Consider the following 16,075-nt stretch of genomic DNA (forward strand, 5'->3'; position numbering starts at 1 on the left):
TCCAACTGTGACCTCCTGGTTCATAGGTCGATGCTCAACCACTGAGCCACACCATCTGGGCCACCCTTTTTATTTAAAGAGTTTTAAAAAATTGTTTTTGAATTGATTATTGAGAGAGAGAGAGAGAAAGGGGGAGGGAGGGAGAGGAAGGGAAAGAGGAGGAGGTATCGATTTGTTGTTCCACTTATTTATGCACTTACTGGTTGCTTCTTATATGTGCCCTGACTGGGGATCAAACCCACAACTTTGGCATTCTGGGAGGACACTCTAACCAACTGAGTTACCCTGCCAAGGCTAAGTCCACTCTTTTCTTTTTTTAAAAAAATGTTTTTATTTTATTTTTTTAAATGTATTTTTATTGATTTCAGAGAGGAAGGGAGAGGGAGAGAGACAGAAACATCAATGAGTGAGAAACATCAATTGGCTGCCTCCTGCTTGCCCCCTTCTGGGGATCGAGTTTGAAACCCGGGCATGTGCCCTGACTGGGAATTGAACCATGACCTCCTGGTTCATAGGTCAGTGCTCAACCACTGAGCCACAATGTGTGGGCTACTCTTTCCTAACTGTCCTAGCACTGATGGCTGTGGACTCCCACCTCATCCTCTGGTCAGACTGTTCTGGAGCTCCCACTGCCTGGCGACCACCAGCTTCTTGTCTCTGGGCAGAAGGATGTGTTCCACTGACAGGGGTTGGACTGTGGGAAGAGGTAATGTAATTCCATAATCCAAGGAGGAAAGTAACGCCCAAGACTTGGGGATAGCTCTTCTACACTTGAATCAGTTAGCTACCATGGTAGGCTGAAAAATGCTCCCCAAAATATTGATGCCAAATCCTTGGGATCTGTGAATAGCACCTTATATGGCAAAAGATGTGATTAAGCTGAAGTCTTCAGAGGATGAGCTTATCCTGAATTATATACACACTCGCCTCTCTCCCTTCCTCTCTCTCTCTCTCAAATCAATCAAAAACATTTTTTATAAAAACTTCTTTAAATAAAAAGAGAGTGGCCCAGCTGATGTGACTCAGGGGTTGAGTGTTGACCTGTGAACCAGGAGGTCACAGTTTGATTCCCGGTCAGGGCACATGCCTGGGTTGCTGGCTCCATCCCCAGTGTGGGGCGTGTAGGAGGCAGCTGATTAATGATTCTCTCTCCTCCTTGTACAAGAGGCAGAGGGAGATTTACAACCAGAGACAGGAGGTGATGTGAAGACAGAGCAGAGAGTCATGGCCACAAGCCAAGGAGTGCCTGGGACCACCTAAAGCTGGAAGAAGCAAGGAAGTGGTTCTCCCCCAGAGCCTTGATTTTGTGCTTCTGGCTCCAGAACTGCAAGAGAATACATTTCTCATTGTAAGCCACCAAGTTTTGATAATTGTTATGATGGCCTCAAGAAACGAGCTTCATAAAAAAAAAAAAAGGTCAATACAGCTGTCTCCTCATGTTTGCATTCTAGAAGAGAAAACCAAGTTATGCGACTGAACATCACTGACAAGGCTCAAAGGTGAAGAAACTTGCTTCCGGGTCCTGCATGCTACGTCCAGCCTAAGACAGACACAGGAAGAAAAGCTTTGCTTGTCGTTCATATTTGTTTGTTTTCTTGGCTGAGGCGAGGATGAAAGGACCACGTGCACCACCACATGAGTTGGGCTGGTTTTGGACTTGCACATCCAGTGTTCCATATTTTTTTTAAATCCTCGCCTGAGGATATGTTAATCAATTTAAGAGAAAGAGTAAGGGGGAGAGAGAGAAACACTGATCAGTTGCCTCCCGCATGTGTCCAGACCAGTGTTTGAACCTGCAACTAAGGTATGTGCCCCGATCAGAAATTGAACCCGGAACAGTTTTGGTGGATGGGATGACAGCTCCAACCAATTAAGCCACCTGGCCAGGGCCCATGTTCTGTATTTTTAGTCTCAGAGTAGAGGATGCAATTAATGGTGTTCCTTTCTTTACAAAGATCTAGATCAGTGGTTCTCAACCTTCCTAATGCCACACCCCTTTAATACAGTTCCTAATGTGGTGACCCCCAACCATAAAATTATTTTCATTGCTACTTCATAACTGTAATTTTGCTACTGTAAACAATATGTAATTATATATGAGTTTTCCGATGGTCTTAGGCGACCCCTGTGAAAGGGTCATTCGACCCCCAAAGGGGTCGAGACCCACAGGTTGAGAACCGCTGATCTAGATTAACACGGTCACTCACCCATTTTCTGAAGTGTTCCAAAGAAGGAAACAACAGACCATAGTATCCCACACTTCCCCACCCACTCCTTCTCAGCGGGGTCCTCCAATTTGTTGTACTCTGAGTACACTGAGGGTGCTTGACTCTGTTACCATTATTGTGCTCGTGGTACAAGCAAACAGATATGCAGATGTTTGCCTGGAAATGTTCTTATCCAATGACTTTATTGTGGTTGATGAACTGTGTTAACTATGTCACTTGGAGGTCTCTGTTGCCCTCCTTTGATTTAGATCAAGGTCAGCAAATATAGGCTATGGGCTGGCCATCTGTTTTGTTTTTATTTTTTTAAACTTACACATCTTTATTTTTTATTTTATGTATTTTTTTTTAAGTATGGATCGCTTCACGAATTTGCATGTCATCCTTGCGCAGGGGCCATGCTAATCTTCTCTATGTTGTTCCAATTAGTATATGTGCTGCTGAAGTGAGCATACATCATGCTTTTTAAAAAATATGTTTTTCTTGATTTTATTTTATCTTTTAAAAATATCTTTTTTTATTGATTTCAGAGAGGAAAGGAGGGGGAGAGAGAAAAAGATCAATAATGAGAGAGAATCAATTGGCTGCCTCCTGCACACCCCCTACTTGGGCTCAGGCCTGCAACCTGGGCATGTGCCTGGACTGGGAATCAAACTGGTGACCTCTTGGTTTGTGGGTTGACACTCAACCACTAAGCCACCCTGGCTGGGTTGTTTTGTCTTGATTTTATTATTATTAATTAATTTATTTTTATTTTTTAATCCTTACTTGAGGATATTTTCCCATTGATGTTTAGGGAGAGTGAAAGGGAGGGAGGAGGGAGGGAGAGAGGCAGGGAGAGAGGAGAGAGGAGAGAGGAGAGAGGAGAGAGGGAGAGAGAGAGAGAGAGAGAGAGAAACATTAATGTGAGAGAGACACATTGTCTCCTGCACGTGCCCCGACCAGGACCAGGCATAGAGCCTGCAACCGAGCTAAGTGCCCGTGACTGGGATTCAGACCCAGGACACTTTGGTCCTAGGTGTGATGCTCTAACCACTGAACACCCGGCCAGGGCTATTTTGTTTTTAAATGACAGCTTTGTTGAGATGTGATTGACATGCTATACAATTCATCTCTGTAAGGTGTATATGTCCATTGCTTTTAATATGTTCGTAGTTGGCACAATCATAACCACACTCAGTTTTCATCATCCCCCTCAAACTCATACATACCCATTAGTATACCCAGCTGCTCCACTTCCCTGCACCTCCTACCCCCAGCCTAAACAACCACTAATCTCCTTTCTGTTTCTATAGACTTGCCTATCCTGGGCATTTCACACCAATGGAATCATACGATATGTGGTATTCTATGCCTGGCTTCTTTTACTTAATGTTTTCCAGGTTCATCCATACTGTAGCATGTATCAGTGTTTTAGGCTTTTTATTTTCAATTACTATTCTATTTAACGATATGCAGCATTTTATTTATCCATTCATTAACTGATGGACATTTGGGTTGTTACTACTTTTGGTGATTATGAATAATACTGCTGGGAACATTGGTGTACAAGTTTTTGTGTGGACATAGTTTTCACTTCTGTTGGGTGTATACTAAGGAATGGAATGGCTGGGTTATAGAGTAACTCACTTAACATTTTAAGGAACCGCTAGACTATTTTCCAAAGGGGCTGCACTATTCTACATTCCCACCAGCAGTACACAGGGCTCTAATTTCTCCACATCTTCACTAACAGTGACTTTCTGATTCCAACCCTCCCAGGGTATCTCACGGTATCTCACGGTGGTTTTGGTGTGTATGTCCCTGATGACTAATGGTGCTAAGCATCTTTTCATGTGTTCATTGGCAGGGCCACCTGTGCTTTAAAGTTTGTTGGAATTCAGCCACACCTCCTTGCTTCTGTCGAGAGCTGCTTTCATACTACAGCGGCAGGATTGAGTAGTTGTTTACTCTCTGGCCCCTTGAGGAAAAATCTGCTGACCCCTGACTTAGATGAAAGGAGCAGGCTCTGCCTGTGGGTGAGACGGGCAGGCACTGGGACCAGGGAAGGAAGGGATGCCTGATAGGCCCAGCCTTGCCCTGCCCAGCACTGTTCCTAGGTAGACACTAGCATAGAGAAGCAGAAGTGATGTGCAGGCCAGTGGAGTATAAGCAAGGGCTGAAGTAATTCTGACAGAAGTTGTCGCTGGCCACTGTATGGAAGGAGTGCTAGGATCAAACAGGAAGCACACCCTCATCTGAAGGCTGGGTTCTCAGGATGGCATGTCTCAGGACTGGAAAACAGCACCGTGACCCTTCTGCGACCCAGGCCGTGCCCAGTGTAACAATGGGCGCGGCTTCCCTCCCTGTCCCACTAGGTATCTGATGTTTGTTCTGTTCACAGTCGGCATCAGGCTCCTTTCACCTGAGCCACTGTGCTTCCTGTGTTTGGACTGCATGCTTTTGCTGCAATTTTCTGCATATTTTCTCTTCGCAAATCCCATCTTTCTTCCCAGAGCTTGGTGCTCATATGTCTGATTTTATCTCCTCCTCCCTGTCTTCTAGGGAGAAAAATGTGTTTTTTCTATAATGCCTGAACACGATAGTTCAGGAGGGCAACTAGCTCTCAAATATCCCCATTAAACCACCTTCCCATCGTCTTCCCCCCACCCCCAATCAATTGCTCATAGAAAAGACACCCAGCTTCCTTACTCAATCTTTAGAGAGGCCTTGGGTTTGCTCTCAGTCCAGGTGAAGCGCTTCAGCAAAGGGGTGGCCCGCAGAGCGCTACTGTCCACCTGGTAATCCTGGCGGGGAAGAAGAAAAAAGGTTACCCTTCTTGTTTGACCCACAGGGGTCCACACCAAGTCTGGGGGAGGGTATGGGAGAGGCACAGCTAAAGTCACTCCAGGCTCTGTCCTCACCTTTCACAATCCCTGTGCATTAAGACAAAGCATTTCTTCATATTGGAAAGTCTAAACTTTAGTTGTAAGAAATGCCTATTCCCAGTGACTTAAAGCCCTTCTTCCTGAAGGTGGAGAAAATAAAACAAAAGGGGAACCTGCAGGTAACAGATGGGCATTTTTCATAGTAAACTTCTATGCAAATTATTGTATAAATATATTAAAACTAATTCTGACAGATGACTATTGGCTATGAGAGTGCTGTTATTTGGTGGCTATGATATGCAAGAATTCTGAGAAATTATAAATACACTAGAGGCCCGGTGCATGAAATTTGTGCATGGGGGGGGGGCGGGTTTCCCTCAACCTGGCCTGCACCCTCTCCACTCTGGGATCCCTCTCACAATCCGGGACTGCTGGCTCCTAACCACTCGCCTGCCTGCCTGCCTGATCACCCCCTAACTGCTCCCCTGCTGGCTTGATTGACACCTAACTGCTCCCCTCCAGCCTGATCGCCCCCCAACTGCCCTTCCCTGAGGCGACCTGCCTCCTCCGCCGGGACCCGCCTTCTCTGCGTGAGGCGGCGGAGCCACTGGGACCGGCCTCCTCCTTACTGCACGGAGCTGTGGGACCCCCAGGCCTCACTGCGTGGAGTGGCCGCTGGGCCCTGCCTCCGCTGTGCATGCGGCCATCTTTGTGGTGGCCATCTTGTGACGCCATCTAGGCTTTTATTAGTATAGATGGTTTAATTTTTTTCTTGAAGATTCTGTGGAATTTTCGGGACCCCTTGGTCATGGTTTCCAGCAATTCTATTTTCTTGTTGGTTCATCCTTAGCACTGAGTTTATGCAGATTCCTCATTACTCTGTTAATAGGCCATTTCCAGTAAGTTGTTGCCATGCTTTGTTCCTGTCACCCAGTGAATCTGTTACTGGCTGTGTTCATGTCCTCGATTATCAGTAAACAGGCCTAAGCCAGCCAAGAAGCTGCTGTCATTCCCACCATATCGGGGCAGGGAGGGAGGGGGAGGGGAGATATCTTCCATGTTTGCTGAGTATCATTGCCTTGGACCTAAAACCTAAGTACTAAACAGCAAAACAAAATTTCCAGCTACTTTACCTTTACATTCTTAGCTTGTTTGTAATGCTTTTAAATGTTTAAATTACCTTTTCCTCTTTATCTGGTGTGTTTGAAGAGGTTTTGGTGTTTTTACGGTGACTGTGCTACATGTCACGGCCACACTGTTTGTGGTCACTGCCTTCGCACTGTAGTTGGTTTCCAGGCCTCTGTGGGCCATGGTCATCACCAGCACGTCTCACACTCTAATGTGCACGTGAGCCCCGAGACCGTGCAGAGTCTGACTCAGTGAGTGTGGCGGGTCCTACAAGCCAGCATTTCTACCCGCTCAGTGGCAGCAGTGCATGTGTGGCGATCACACTGAGTGTGAGGGTCTGTGAGGCCACAGGCGCTCCTGCCCAGCGCCCCCTTTCCTCCTGATTTTCTCACCCCAGGTCCCAGAGCTTTCAGTAGACAAGGAGCCCTCGTGTGTGCCAGGCTGCATAGATTGCTCCCCCCAGTGCAGCAGGGCAGGAACATGGATGTTCAGTCTCCATGACCTTCGTGGAAGGAGCATAGGCCCAGACACTTCTTCCAGGATCTCGGGCTGCTCTGAGAGAGAGTTCTGTTACATCACAAAGGCCCAGCCACTCACAGTTTTGAGTTCCTCTATCCTCTGAAAGTAGGGCTCCGTCACTGGTAGCCAAGAAGCTTACAAGCACACAACGAAGTTTCCTAAGGGACTACATTATGACCAGAGAAGGACTTGGACCCTGGAATGAATTCCGGGTCATCTTCAAACTATGGGTTTACCTGCTTTCCAATGAGCTCTGTATAACTGTGTTATTTCCAATCCCCTGAAATTGCCATTTCAGCCACCACTCACTATTGGCCCGCACTGACTGAGAGCCAGCAGACTGCTGGAGTGTGGGTTTGGGTGGAGTCTGGCAAAGGGTCTTGCCAGGGTGCATTGAGTAGGTTCATTCCATTACTTACATCAAGCATAGCGGTGACATTTGGTGAAAGTTCTTCAAAGGTTTTGATTCTCTCCAGGCTCATGAAATTGAAAGCATTTACATATCTAATGAAGAAGCAGAAAGAATAATCAAGACAGGAAAATGCATCCAGCTTCGATTAGCCAGGAGACCATGGGCACCGTATCTCAGCAGCGATGAACCAAATGCCAGAAGGAATCATCTTACTTCTGAGACTGAAGTTCCCCCAGGAGCCCTGCAGTGATGCCGCTTCCTCCCGTGGCTGTTAATCCACACTTCACAGCTCTGAGCAAAACCCCAGAGGGATTTGAGGGACTCAGTAGTGGTTAGACCTCTGGCCCCTTGTGGAATCAGAAAATGTCAGGCCTAGAAGAGACCTGAACCATCGTCTAGTCTAAACACCCCACATTACAAAGAAGAGGAAGTAATGCCCAGAGAGGTGACATGACTTTATCATGTGGCTGCCTACTTCGAAAAGGATGTGAGGAAACAAATGCAATGACCTGGTAGGGTCACACAGCTGATTTAACGGCATAATTGAATACTAGAGCTGGTCTTGTATATTCTGCTCTGTGATTACAGATTGGGAAAAATGGGTAATATTTGTGTGATTTCCCCATAACTACCTCCAGACCTTTTGCTGGAGATCCTTTAGGAAAGACTGTCAGAGATATCCACCATATGGTTACTCATAAGACAAGTTCATCTACTGATTGTGTTTCTCAGTCTGATACCCTGTCACTGCCTGCAAGGCCTAGTTTCTTAGGCAAGCTCTCTATTGGGCCTAAGGCTAAGCAACGTCCTGGAAGGGCCCAAATATCTTTGACACTCCCCTCCCTGATCTCTGACCCAATCAGACCCTGCCAATTTATTCAATCCAAGCTAGTTTTCTCATCTTTAAAAAATGGATGGCTCCTCTGTTTCAGCTTCTCGGGCTGGTTGTGAAATATGAGCAGTGCCGCTGACCTGCCACCATTACCATAAATCTGGGCTGGCCACTGGGCTTCTAGGCTGTCAATCTTTTCAGACTGTGCAGCTTTTCCCAGTGCCTCCCCTGGTCACCTGCCAAGTTTGGCTGAACTGAGGTCAGAGTCCTAGGGTTGTGTCCACTGCAGATAAGGATGCTGGAAGGTCCACAGGACAGTCAGTCCCCAGAAGAGTCCTGACTGCATGGAACAGGGAGGGAGTGGCAGACACCTGGGCTGGAAACTCTCTTCTGACACCGTTTTGGCAAGCTATTCCTCCTGGAACCTTAATGTCCTCAACTGTATAGCATGAATAATAGTATCTCCTTCACAGGATTGTTTTGAACCTCAAAGGAGTTGGCATATGCAAAAAGCCTAGCACAGTGCCAGTCCACACAGAGCATGTGTCTGTGTGACCATTAGTACAGAATGTATACGATACATGTACTAGTATAACCATTAGTATGGAGGTGTCATACATGTGTAATCATTAGTACTAACGTGTGATACATGTGCAACAATTAGTAACAACATATGTGACATATATGTAACTGCTTGTAATGAACATGTGTGATACACATGTAGCCACCCACCCCAGTAGGAGGCTCTCAAATATTTCTTCCCTACCCCTCTCTCCAATTTCCTCTGCAGTAATGAGAGATAGATTTGTTTATCAGGTAAGAAAGAAAAATCCAGTGTGTTTGTTTAATTGTATCTAAACTCTTATGAAAATAGTCAATGTTATTGGAAAAAAAAAAAAAAGATGGAGGAGTTCTTCTAGAACTGTGGTTCCCAGCCTATTTTTGGCCATGCCCCACCTAAGCATCTCTGAAATCCTGATGCCCTGCTTGTGACATATAATTCTTATTATTCAAAAAGTGAATTCCTAGTCATGTGGAGGAAGCCTAAAAGGCCATTAACTTGATCTAAACAAGCTTCCAAAGAACATGGCATGAAAGAGAAAAGTAAAAGAACAAAAGGACAGCTGAAGTACTGAGGAAGAAATCACTAAGAAATTGTTAAAATAATATGAAGTGATATGAAAAAATAGCAAATAAAGTTTCAAAACATATAATAGAGAACTGAAGTGCATAAATATGACATAATATATCTTTATATACTATACTAGTATATGAGGCCCCTAGAACCATAAGAAATGCAAAAAATTCACTGTTAATAACTCATTCTCGAATTGCCCCTCTTAAAAATCAAATTGCCTCCCTTTGGTGCATATGCCCCACATTGGGAACCACTGTTCTAGAATAAAATAGACTGAAGGAACTGAAGAAAATGCAAAGTGTTATTCTTGGTTGGGTCCTTCTTTTTAAGGTGTGAAAGACATTTGGGGAAATTTGAGCACTTAACAATATTAAAGTACTATGAATTTCTTTGGTATGATCATTTTGATGGGGTTACACAGGAGAATATACTTACAAGATGTATACCAAAGTATTTAGGTGGAAAGTGTATAATGGGTTAAGCCTTCTTTCAAATGCTCCATTAAAAAGAAAAATACACACAGAGAGACTGTGTACAGATACATAGATATGTAGACCAAATAGGGGTAACTTAATTATAGTTGAATTTAGGAGGTGTTTTTTTTTGTTATGTTTGAAACATTATAATATAAAGTTGGGGAAAGAAAAAAGTCTTACCTGACATTATCAGAACTTCCTGAATTAAACTTTGGAGCTGGAATATCTTCTGTGAAGTAGTCCTCAGGGAAGGCAGGAGTTGAGTATGTGAACCCGCTGTTTCCTGTCAATATGGCGTTTAGTGGGATATAGTCTTTGCCATCCTAAAATACCAAAGATAGAGCTGTAAGCGCAGAAATTCCTACTTCAACCAATTTTTGTGAAGCATTATGTCAGTTTCAACTATGTTATATCTACAATCTTACTGTGTTTTGGAAAGATAATTCTGTAAAAGAGAATTATTGTGTATGCACACACACCCTTTTTTTTTTTTTTTTTTTTTTTTACTGCTAATCTCAGTTATTAACAGCTATTAAAAGAACAAAACACCCCCTTGGCTTACACCCAAAAAGGTGTTTGGCTTCCGGTATTCTAGATAGCTTTACCTGTTGCACATTGGCTTGAAGCAAATCGCCTAGTTTTTCCACAAGTTCTGCGAATCTTGGCCTTTCTTTGGGGTCTCTGTGCCAGCAGTCCAGCATGAGCTGATAGCTGTTGGGTGAAAGCATAAGAGCAATGACTGGAGAGAGCGGCGATGATACAGCTGCCCTGACGATACACATGCTGCACCCCAAAGTGAAGGTGTTGTCATATATATGATGATTAGGCTTCTTGTATGATATGTGCCTTTATTTGTAAATTTCATTACGCAGTATCAACACATAAATGGCTGTTTGGGCCAGGTCCTGCTGGCGGGGAAAACATGTCCTCAAAGGCAGGTTAAGGAACCCACTCCAGAGCCCATCACAACCCTAGTTCTTTGGAATGCAGAGTGGAAGGGCGTTCTGGGAAGAAGCAGAGCTGCGGAAAGGAAAAACCACTGTTCGCTGCACTTAGATCTGAGGTGCAGTACTTCTCCCCTCACTGTCAAAAGCAGGACTTTTTAAAGGTAAAACGTTAACATAGACACAAATATCAATGGGTGAATAGTTTGCAGTACTTGTTATATTATCAGGCTGTAACAGAGGCTGCTTGGACTTTTTAAAAAATATATTTAAGAGAGGAAGGAAGGAGAGAGAGATAGAAACATCAGTGATGAGAATCATTGACTGGCTGCCTCCTGCACTGGGGATCAAGCCCACAACCTGGGCATGTGCCCTGACCAAGAATCAAACCGTGACCTCCTGGTTCATAGGTTGGCGTTCAACTACTGAGCCACACCGGCTGGGCTGGCTTGGACTTCTTAATAAGCATGTGGCATTTCCAAGTCCTCGGAGTTCTGGTGGAAGCTGATGGAGAAGGCCCTGTGTGTAGGACTCATATCACTTCCGAAAGGTGGCAGTCCACCTGAGTGTGTCCTTGGACTGTGCACAAGTTCCTTGCCTGTGGCTGATTTCCCCTGTCCCCAGCACTTCAAAGGCTTCCTACCACTGAAGGCAGAAATATAGGCTGGGCTTCTGGACATGAAAACATCTGTCTTGCCCTAACCGGTTTGGCTCAGTGGATAGAGCATCGGCCTGCGGACTCAAGGGTCCCAAGTTCGATTCCGGTCAAGGGCATGTACTTTGGTTGCGGGCACATCCCCAGTAGCGGGTGTGCAGGAGGCAGCTGATCGATGTTTCTCTCTCATTGATGTTTCTAACTCTCTATCCCTGTCCCTTCTTCTCTGTAAAAAAAAAAAAAATCAATAAAATATATTTAAAACAAAACAAAACATTTGTCTTAATATTACAGAAGCTGAATCTTGTTCTGGGATTTCAATGTCAGCAGGTTCCTCTGCAATTCTTCTCTGACATCTTAGAAATGAAGGTATTGGGCTCCTCTCTTGGTCGTGTCTGCAGGGACACAAGCCAGCAGTCTGCACACACACACTGCCTTAAGGATTTATTCTTTTTGGGCTCTTTGCTCTCTCCAAGAGATATTTATTGTAAGTAATCTCTTCTCTCAGGAGATTATCTGGACCAGAGAGAACTCAGACTGTGTGGTATCAAAATCTGAATGGGCTTGAAATTTGGAGCTGGGCAGGGACCTCATCACCACACCCTTTACCTAGTCCAGGGCCTGGCATAGAAGCACTCAATAAAGAATTGCTGAAGGAAGTCAGACTGGCCTCCGGGAAGAGAGAGCACCTGAGCAACTCCAGTGCTCTCTGACCTCGCCACTCCCAGCTGTGTGCTGTCAGGTGCACCAACAGCTCCAGTGTCTCTAAGGATATCCCTGTTTGGCTTCAAAGCATATGAAGTGGGTGGTAAAGACAGTAAGAGTAGAGGAAGGTAAAAAAAAGAAAAGAAGAATGTCGGTGGGGGTATGTAAAATAAATAGAAGGTGGAACTACAGACAAAGTTAATATGCAAAGTTTATATCATGATTCCCAGGTACCTGTCAAAAGAGAAGATGCAATCAATTACATGATGTGCATAAGCCAGCAGTTCAAAACAAACCAGGTACTTGGAAGTCACATGGCCATTCCTAGAATTGAAATCTGAAAGGAGGCTCTCCTAGACGCCTCTCAACATCATTACCATCTAGGTAATAATGACTTTGTGGGCCCGCCTTTTTTATTTATTTACTAGAGGCCTGGAGCATGAAATTTGTGCATGGGGGGTGGGGATGGGGGGTGGGGGGGAGGGAGGTGGTCCCTCAGCCCGGCCAGCACCCTCTCCAATCCAGGACCCCTTGGGGGATGTCCGACTGCCAGTTTAGGCTCCATCCCGCAGGGGGTCACTAGGCCCCCCAGGGATGGGGCCTAAACCAGCAGTCGGACATCCCTCTCACAATCCGGAACCGCTGGCTCCTAACCACTTGCCTGCCTGCCTGATCACCCCTAACTGCCTCTGCTTGCCGGCCTGATCGCCCCCTAACTGGTCCCCTGCCGGCCTGGTCACCCCCTAACTGCCCCCCTGCCGGCCTGGTTGCTTCCTAACTGCTCTCCTGCCGGCCTTGTCACCCCCAACTGCCCCCTGCTGGCCTGGTCGCCTCCTAACTGTCTGGAAGGAAGTTGGACGTCCAGAAGATGTCCAGTCAACCCGGACTAATTAGCATATTACCCTTTTATTAGTATAGATCTTTATTGTTGACGTCCCCCATTTTCTCCCATCGGACACTATCTTTTACTGTTGGCCAAAGCCTTAATAGCAAAAAATACCATTCAGTAAAAACAATTCTGAGAAACAAAACAGTGTAGTCCAGGTATACAAGTCCCAAGGTTCTGATTTAACCCAGGGATAAAATTCCAGGTGCCCAGGGGAATGGTGGCACCATGTGGTCTTCAGACATCCTCTGCTTTCCTCATAGTTGGATACTGAGTTTCTGTTTTCTGACAAGTACCCAGTAAAGCAGATGTCTGAAGCCTCTGAGTAAGGGATAGGAGCTCATAAAAATAACTTGTCTGAATTGCCAATTCTCCTACTTTTGTCCAAATCTATGGGTCACTCTTCTCAGAAGATGACTCTGGTTTCCTCCCACCCTTTGTTTCATCTACTGTACCTATTCTCCTAACTCCCAGGGGGAGTAGAGTGGGTCAGCTGGTTCTGAGAACTTGTGAAGGCCCTTTGGTGAGTGTGGTGTGCGGACCAACGCTGGGTACCACTGCACCGGGACTCAATTACAGACAGAGGAGACGGGGAGGGAGGAAGGGAACGCTCACCCTGGGCTGTGGCCCCTGCTCTCTGGGAGACACAGGACAGGGCTGCAGCTCTCACGGTCCCCAACAGTTCCTGAACAGCAGTGCCTCGGAGTCAGGGCTCAAGGCACTCATTCAGGCAGCCTGGGCCAGCCTGTGGTGACCAAAAGTCTGAAGTAGCCTAAGACAGTCTGCACAGTCCTATGGGAATCTGGTTTTCAGGTAAGTTTATATGTGTAACTCACTAAGACAGGTGGAAAAATATATACTACAGAGACAGGTGGTCACTAGACAAAGGCCCCATGCTGCATGGGCTGTGGCAGAGGCTGGCCTGCTCCTCTGGCCACGTTCAGGCCCAATCGTCCAAGGCTCCTTTATCTCTAGCAATAAACAGAGTCTCCGAGGCCGTTGGGAGAACATTAAACATATCCATAGACAACCTACGAAAAGAAGCCAAAGCAAGAAAGACTTGAACTGGGAAAACAGAAAGGGGGCCTGAGACAGGGAGGACAGGTCAAAGGCCCTGCTTGCTCAGCCAGCAGCACCTCACACTGGGCACGCAGCTGTTGGGAATGTGACAGTGAGCAGGGCTCTTCTGGGTTGTCTGTGCTGAAACTAGCAAGAGGGATCACCTACAACTGTTGCTGTTTTGTATTTTGATTCTTGGTTTCTGATTTCTAGTTTCCACTCCTCTTTCCTGAAATTCAATACAAATTATCTCAGCAAACACCAAAGGAAAGGGAAAAAAATTAACTGCTTATTCCCTTATTGATAGATATCTGATTCAACAGGCTCTGGGCAGAAAACCAATGACTTAGCGTTGAACAGTTTTACACCTCTAAGTAAACAGGTTTTAATAAAGTGAAGGGACACCAGTTGCGCCCAACCCAACAGCCCTTCTTGGAATAAGCCAGGGGCAAGGGGCCCATGGGAAGAGCTTCCAGTCTGAGCCATCACCCGAGCTCTCGCGTGCATGCCACTTTAAGCCAAGTTCAGGTCACAGAATCCTAGATCTGAGAGCTGTACTCTGTCCTCACCCGGCAACTTTCAAATGCTTCAGAATGGCTAAGGTTGACTTCTGTCCTTCTGAGCCAACACTTCACGAAACTGCATCTTACTTTTTATCATTTCTGAAATAAATCCCTAGAAATAAGGAACAATCCTTCCTCTGGCTGAGCGGGATACCAGGGCTACATGGGAGACTTGAAGGTGTGGGAAAGTCGAAAGTCCAAGGGAGCTTTACCTCTACAGTTATTCTGGACCAGAAGCTGGGTGAGACTCGGAAATACACTCTGCAGGTATGTAGCACAGTGCTGTGGCCTTTGGACTCAGGCTGGGTTTGCTTCACTTACTAGCCATGTGGCAAATCACTTAGCTGTTCTGTGCCTTGGTTTTCTCATCTGTAAAATGGAGATTATAATAGTACCTACTGTATAGGGTTGTTATGAGCACTAGGAAAGTGAATATATGTTATAAGTGCAAAGACAGTGTCTGGCACTTAATAAGCACTAAACTATGACATGTTGTTTAATAATGACTGCAGTTATTACTATTACTGTTAGTGATAGAGAACTCATTCTTATGATTTTCACATTATGTGAAAAGTGGAAGGAAATATTTAACTCAGAGCATGAGTGGACATGTTAGAGAAACCTTTCTTCTAAGGCATGTGGGGCATATTCCTAATTTAGCGGTCGTGAGATCTAGGGAGACCAGCCCAAAGGACTGGCTTCTAGATTTGTTTCCTCTATTACTTAGCTCAGTGGTCGGCAAACTCATTAGTCAACAGAGCCAAATATCAACAGCACAACGATTGAAATTTCTTTTGAGAGCCAAATTTTTTAAACTTAAACTAGGTAGGTACATTGTTATTAACTTAATTAGGGTACTCCTAAGGCTTAGGAAGAGCCACACTCAAGGGGCCAAAGAGCCACATGTGGCTCTCGAGCCGCAGTTTGCCGACCACGGAGTCTTAGCTGATAGAGGACACATCACTTCACTTCTCAGAACAGTGGTTCTCAACCTTGGCTGCACATTAGAATCACCTGGGAATCTTTTTTAAATCCTGATTTCTGGGCCTCATCCTCCAGAAATTCTGTTTCTGTGTTATGGGGTGGGGCCACAACATTAGTAACAAAGAAACAGAATTTCTGGAGGATGAGGCCCAGAAATCAGGATTTTAAAAAGATCCCCAGGTGATTCTCATGTGCAGCCAAGGTTGAGAACCACTGTCTCAGAGGTTTAGTTTCATTGCTTATCACCTGCCTGCTCCTTAAGGTTGCAGGAACTGCAGAGGAGATGGTGCAGGGAAAACACAAAACCTAAGGTGCCAAGTAATCTCCTTTTAAACCAGATCTGGTGTTTGCCCTCTCCACCACGTAAAAGGAAACAAGTAATTAAAAACTCTCCATGCCTTGAGCACTACAGCCCCAATGCAGCCCTCGTGGCTAATTTATGTGTCCCCAGCTCTCAGAAAGGGGACTTTCTGCACTTTCTCCAACAAGGAGACCATGTGAGGCTGCCCCACACTCGGCCTTCCCAGGCCCAAGTCCCCTGTCCTCCTCGCCTTCCCCCTGGTCTGACCTAACCTCCTCTCCAGACCTGAAGGAAAGAGACAGAGCCCTTGCCCTCTGGCCAAGCCCGAACTTCCTCCATTCCCTCTGACTCCTCCCCAGAGGCCACCCCAGGGCTTCTGAC

General features: G+C 45.7%; 1 protein-coding gene and 1 non-coding gene across 2 annotated transcripts in view; both read right to left on the reverse strand.

Moving 5' to 3' along the window:
• The window catches only part of FLT1 (fms related receptor tyrosine kinase 1), a 204,800-nt gene that overhangs the window by 3,154 nt on the left and 185,571 nt on the right, over positions 1–16,075 (reverse strand). Inside the window, exons 26-29 of the mRNA XM_059684051.1 lie at positions 10,203–10,308; positions 9,778–9,920; positions 7,159–7,243; positions 4,917–5,011 (exon numbers count right to left, since the gene is read on the reverse strand). Coding sequence (XP_059540034.1) covers positions 4,917–5,011; positions 7,159–7,243; positions 9,778–9,920; positions 10,203–10,308 — 429 coding nt within the window. The remainder of the gene's footprint in view (positions 1–4,916; positions 5,012–7,158; positions 7,244–9,777; positions 9,921–10,202; positions 10,309–16,075) is intronic.
• Positions 2,574–2,676, reverse strand: LOC132228904 (U6 spliceosomal RNA). The gene has a single exon (XR_009451511.1). It is a non-coding gene; the product is annotated as a U6 spliceosomal RNA (small nuclear RNA).

The sequence above is a fragment of the Myotis daubentonii genome, chromosome 2 (assembly GCF_963259705.1).
Source record: "Myotis daubentonii chromosome 2, mMyoDau2.1, whole genome shotgun sequence".
Classification (NCBI taxonomy): Eukaryota; Metazoa; Chordata; class Mammalia; order Chiroptera; family Vespertilionidae; genus Myotis; species Myotis daubentonii.